Source organism: Cicer arietinum, chromosome 2 (genome assembly GCF_000331145.2).
Source record: "Cicer arietinum cultivar CDC Frontier isolate Library 1 chromosome 2, Cicar.CDCFrontier_v2.0, whole genome shotgun sequence".
Lineage (NCBI taxonomy): Eukaryota > Viridiplantae > Streptophyta > Magnoliopsida > Fabales > Fabaceae > Cicer > Cicer arietinum.
The window spans coordinates 20,286,995-20,293,299 of record NC_021161.2 but is presented as its reverse complement, the minus strand read 5'-3'; the positions used below and the strand labels follow the sequence as shown (position 1 = coordinate 20,293,299).

General features: G+C 31.9%; 1 protein-coding gene across 1 annotated transcript; it reads left to right on the top strand.

The window, feature by feature from the left end:
* Nucleotides 1–596: 596 nt before the first annotated feature.
* On the top strand, nt 597–1,861 carry LOC101499564 (uncharacterized). The gene has a single exon (XM_004514774.4). It carries the CDS (start codon nt 731–733, stop codon nt 1,664–1,666), a length of 936 nt encoding a protein of 311 aa, XP_004514831.1. The 5' UTR covers nt 597–730; the 3' UTR covers nt 1,667–1,861.
* Nucleotides 1,862–6,305: the final 4,444 nt, after the last annotated feature.

Sequence of the window (6,305 nt, the reverse complement as noted above, 5' to 3'; positions counted from 1 at the left end):
ATTTCATTAAAATATACTCTAAAATTTAAATGAATGAATATAAAAAAGGATCTCATTAAAATATACTCTAAAAATACATGTTAAAAATTACATAAATAAAATATTTAAAAAAAAATATGATTTTAAACTTTTTAAAAGTTTAATTTTTTTTAATTTTTAATCACAAATTTTTTATCACACTTATTAGTAATTTTAATATAGAAATATATCATAAAAAATATATGAGAATTTATATATTTAATTTTTAAAAGTTTGAAATTTATTTATTTTAATATAAATTTTCTTTAACAAGTTATTTTAAGTCACATGTAAAGCAATGACCTTTAGCCGTCCGTCGAGACCCCACTTGAAAGCAAACTAATGAGTGACCCGTCCTTAATGACCACATATTTTTCAATTCTTGAAATGGCCCGTTCCTCCGACCATGACCCACCTGTTACGTTTGTTAACATCTCATGACTCACCCATTCCAATCTTTTATTGGTTGTCCTTTCCAAAAAGCCTCCTCACCGTTTTCCTTACGTGGAACTGACCAACATTCATTATTCAATTATCCTACCTTTTACCCTTTATTTCTCTTTCTTACATTATTTTAACATTTAATATCTTTCTTCTTTCCCAATAAATCACAATCACTCCCTTCTCCAATTTTTCTCTCTTTCTCTTTTCCAATCTCATCTTCTCAAATTCCAATCCTTTTCTTTCTTCTCTCCCAAAATCCCCAACAAACATGCATGTTCCATTGATAGACAGACTTAGCGATTTTCAATTGGGTTTCAATTCATTGCAAAACCCATCTTTCTCTTCCCAAATCACAACCACCTCGTTCAACGGAATCCAATCCGTTTCCATAGCTTTCAATTTCTGCAAGTGGGGTGCTGTCATTCTCGCTTTAGTCGCAACATTTAGCAGCATCATTAACAAAGTCACAGTTTTCATCATCCACCTCCGCAAAAAAGCTTCTTCTCTCCCTTCAATCGCCTTCGACGACGACGACGATTACACCACATCCGACGATGAGGATTCTGCAAACGACGACGATGTCATTAGCTACTCTTCGTCATCGGATTTTGAAGAGGAGCCATCTATATCCTCCTCTTCAAGTTTCCACGAGTTTTTTAGAGTCAGCGGAAGCAGTTATCGCATAAACGACGAGTTTCAGAGTCTAAACGACAGACATAAACGACAACGCAGCATCGGTGATATTTTTTCGCTTTTCGAACTCGCCAAAAATGAAAACGTTGTTAAGCTTTGGGACAGTATAGGATTTGGTTTAGGATTAGATTTCGATGATTACGAGGACGGAGTTTTTTCCTCAAAAAACGACGTCGTTAGCAAACAACACGCGCCGTCAAGTTCCGTGGCTTCCCCAGCTGTAGTTGTTTCTGCGGGTGAAGGCGGGCGTGGTAATCTTGCGGTCGAAATTTGGGACACGCGCCTACGAAGAAGGAAGCCTTCAGTTGTTGCTGAGTGGGGGCCCACAGTGGGTACGGTGCGCGTGGAATCTGGCGGCGTACAGAAGGTTTACGTAACTGATAACGGACGTGACGGTTTGACAGTTGGTGACATGAGGAAAGTCAGTATGCCGTTAGGAAACGTAACGGAAGTTGACGCGTATAATACTTGGTGGGATGCGGATGCTGTTGTTGTTTCGGATGAATCTTAAGGGGAAGATGGATCAATGTTGTGAGGAACTTGAAAATTTGTAATATTGGAATTTAATTTCGGTTTGGTGCTCAAAAATTTAATTTAATGTAGGAAAATAAGGCATCGCCGGATATTTTTTCTAAAAAATTGTTCAATTGTTTATTCAGTTTAAAGTATATAGCTGTAAATGAATAAATTAGTTCTTTGAGTTTGACATTGGTCTCAAACGTGTGGCTGAAAATAAACGATCTTGCTTCTAAAATATTATTTGATCTGTAAAAAAAATATTATCATAGATAGCTTAGGATAGAGTGTTTCATAGTATATTTTTCACAATAATCGACGAGGCACCATTTTCCTTTCTTCATTTAAGATGAATAGTTTAATGTCAATATTTGTTTTAAAATCACTTTTTAAAATTTTATTATTACTTATTTAAGTAAATAATTTATATATATATATATATATATATATATATATATATATATATATATTTGTCGTCTTAATTCCACGTTTTTTAAGTGGTTTGATATGACATTATTTTAATTTTCTGTATTTGTGCGATTTTTATTTGATTCATATTAATAGGATAATTTCGATTTAGTATATATATTTAATCAATAATTTTGATGTCTTTAACGTTACAATTCAAGAGACAGGTAATTTCAACATTTCATTTTTGTGTGTATTCATGGATTTTGTTATAATTGTAAATATTTTCTCATTTAATGCTATTAACCTTGATATTATAAATTTGTTCCAGATTTATTATTTTTAATTTTAGTAACTTCAAATTATATTGTCGATCAATATAATTTTATTAATTTGAGTCAATGAATGAATACAATTTTTTATTTAAAAAAATAGTGTTTCATAAATTGTTTTTGTAGAAAAATGTTTCATAAGTTGAAGTTTCATAAATTGTTTTTTTTTAGTAAAAAATAGTTTTTTTTTTGTTTTTTTTAATACTTAGGAAAAATGAGACTTTAATAATTAAGAGTTCGATCGAGAGGTAAATAAAATAAATAAAAATTATTTTAATTCAAATTTAAATTCAAATTTTTATAAATAATTTATATTTAACTGAAACTACTTAATCACTTGAATTCAATCACTTTGTTAATCTTGTATTAAAGAAGTCTAAAAAAGATTAAATAATATTTAAAGTTAAAATAATAAAATGATTGTATGTATGCATTTAAATGATGTGTCAGAATACTTGTGACAAAACAAATACTTGTAATATGTATTTAATTGATGTGTCTAAATATTTATGACTAATTTCTTTTCATAGTGTCCCATTTTCCCCTTCTCTGTCAAGAATTAATAAAGAAAATTTATTGTATGTACTTTTCTCTCTATTTTTACTCATCTTTCTACTTACATCTTTCCTATTGATAACATGTTGGTGATTCGGTCAATTGAAAATAAATAGAAATATTAAACAGAATAGAATAAGAACAAAATGAGTAGAATTTTGTAACAAAGTATAAAATATAAAGAAATATTAAATAGAATAGAATAACAACAAAACATATTAGAAATAGGCATCAAATTAATAAATAAAATAAGCCTTTAAAATAAAATAAGGAGGTCACAAAGCTTTACTTTATACCAAGTTAAAAAGGTCTTTTACAACGTTTTTCCCACAAGCGGGATTTTAAAAATAAAATAAGGAGGTCTTTTAGAGCGCTTTTTCAACAAGCGCTATAAAAGGCTTTTAAAAAGACAGTCATATTACATAAGAAAACAAATAGGTCTTTTACAGCGCTTTTCTCACAAGCGCTTTAAAAAGGCTTTTAAAAATAAAATATGGAGGTCTTTTAGAGCGCTTTTCCAAACAAGCGTTGTAATAGGGTTTTATATATAACAGTAAACCGCTTCAGTTTCCTCTTTATTACGTAAACTTCACTACGATAGTGTCCTCCTCCTCTTCATCGTTCTTCTCATTGCGAACCCTATCATCTCTCCCATTGCGAACCATACTTCCACGATCATCTCTCTCATTGCGAATCATATTTCCATCCACGATCATCTCTTCCATTACGAACCATCTATTCTCATTGAAATACGTAACCCTCATTACATATTTCTGCGAACCATACTTCCGTTTATGCGCATTTCTCCTATGAACCCCATGTGTTCCTTCTCCTACGAACCCTACGTATTTCTTCTCACTATTCAGGTATTGATGTTATTAATTTTTTGTTGTCACTAAAATGCATGTTGAACTTATACTAATACGTACTTAGACTACTGCATGTTGAACTTGTTGAAGTTATACTGAATTGCATGTTGAACTTGTTGTAGATAAATGGATACCAACAAGGACTTAAATTGTCAAAATGAGGAAGTTGTCAACACTAAGACTTACGAAAATGAAGTTAAACGTGGTGCAACCATCATGCAAAATATCATAAAAGCAAGGAGCAGTGACATAAAATTTGAGGTATACTATACTCTGTTTGTTGTTTATTTTTTTTATCTTTTTTGAAAGCATGTACTTACTATATGAGTTTATTAGGTTAGATGGAATGAGAGTGGTCAGCCAATTGACCCCAACAGCTCCATGTTTGTAAGTTACATTGGGGTTGTTGTTCGTCAGAATATCCCCATCACAATTGACGATTGGAGAGATAAGGCGTTGAAGGATGCGAAAGAAATACTGTGGAATGATATACAAGTAACTTTTTTGATCCACTTTTTTGTCATTTATAATTTTTTTCATTGAAATACTTTACTCAAACTATATCTTTATTTCGTTTGCAGACTGCTTTTGTTGTTGACGAGGTGAGAAAGAATTACGTGTTGAGAGTTGTTGGGAAAATACACCGGAGTTTTAGATCTCACCTCTCAAATTTCTATCTAAAAGATCGCAAAGGAAATATGAATGCTGAAGCTCCAAGAATATATAAACATTATGTACCAAATGAAGAATGGAGCGCATTTGTATCAAAATCTTCGGACCCCGCGTTTGTGGTAAGTTATTAATTTATTAGCATTTGTGTTTTATTATTCATATTCATAGCGTATTTTAAATTTTTACACGATTGTTATTTTTTTTATATAGAATATAAGGAAGGCAAATCGCGAGAGGGCAAAAAATCCGACGCACCCATACAAAAAATCACGTATGGGATATGCACGTCCAGAGCAAAAACTTGTAAGTAATTAAACATTGATTTTATATAATGTGGTACATTATAAACTATAGTTTCTAACTAATATTTTGTTTATGATCTTTTTAATCCTTGTGTATTTTAGGAGAATCTCGAACAAAGTTCGGAAAATCAAGAGGACAACAAAGCTAGTTGCAGGGACATTCTCAGTAAAGTGTTTAATGTTCCTGAATATTTCGGTCGCGTGAGGGGGAAAGGATTTGGCGTAACTCATAAAAGCTATTTTTTACAAGAGAAGCGCCAAAATCCATCTAATGAGGAAGTATTAGAGAAACTGAAATTCCTATCAGAGCAAGTGGCTCTTGGTGAAGACGAATAAAGACAAGCAACTTATGAATCAGCTCCAACGTGAAATAAATATGGAGAGTGAAAACGCGAGTTGCAACATTGGTCTCAAAAGTCTTCCCGAGGTAATTAATTACTTAATAAAATAAGAAATTCATTCAACCTAATTGTTTCACATACTTATGTATTAACCATTGATTTAGGGTGTCACTCCTTGTGTGCTGTACTTATCCTCCCCTACTCATCGCAATCAAAAAAGTATTGCACAACACATCGATCCCTGCAGGCCATGTCAAAGTATCACCTGTTATTGCTTTGGAACCAAATGCACCGTTGCCTATACCAGACAAAGATGCAGATATGAAGTTTTTGGGCGAAGCAGTTGGTAGTTACGTGGCATGACCCACAATCTTGTTGCCCTTGATAAGGTATGTTTAATTAATTGAAATGTATGTTTAATTGATATGTATATTTAATTGGAGGATTATATTTAATTGCTGATTTTTTTCCGCTGTTAAATTTAATTTCACATTTATTTAAATTCAGACAAAGCCTAAAAGGAATGATAAGATTCCCATAAACGAGTCAGTTACATCGCAAGAAAATGTTTGTCACATTTATTCTGTAAGGTTTGTTATTTTTTCATATTTAATAAACTAACATTTAACCTCATTTTTTTAGATTCAATCCAATAAACCACCCGCACAACAAACCAGCTGCCAGAATAAACCAGCTGCCGCACCACAACTGGATGTTCGTGGTAAAAATAAACCCGACAAACTTCAAAAATTGGAGGGTAATAAAGCTGAAAAACTTCAAAAGCTAGAGGGTAATAAAGCTGCCAAAGTTGCTGCTAAAAAACTGGATCGGGGAAAATCAGTTGTTGCTGCTCCTAAAATAAGTCAGTCATGCCTTGCTAAATATGAGTCGTGTCTTGACATATAAGTAAAAAAGAATATGGGCAGCAACGATGATTCACGCATCATAAGCATGAATAAAGCTATATTCGGAGATGAGTATGAAGAACTACTTGAAAATGAGCACATATACGAATTTCTCAACCATAAGGAGTTGAGTGCTACTGTCATCAACTTATACATTAGGTAAAAAATACTTTTAATTGCATTTATTGGTAATGAATTTAATTTATTGGTAATTAATCTAATTTGAAATTTTCATTGAAGGTTTTTGTAT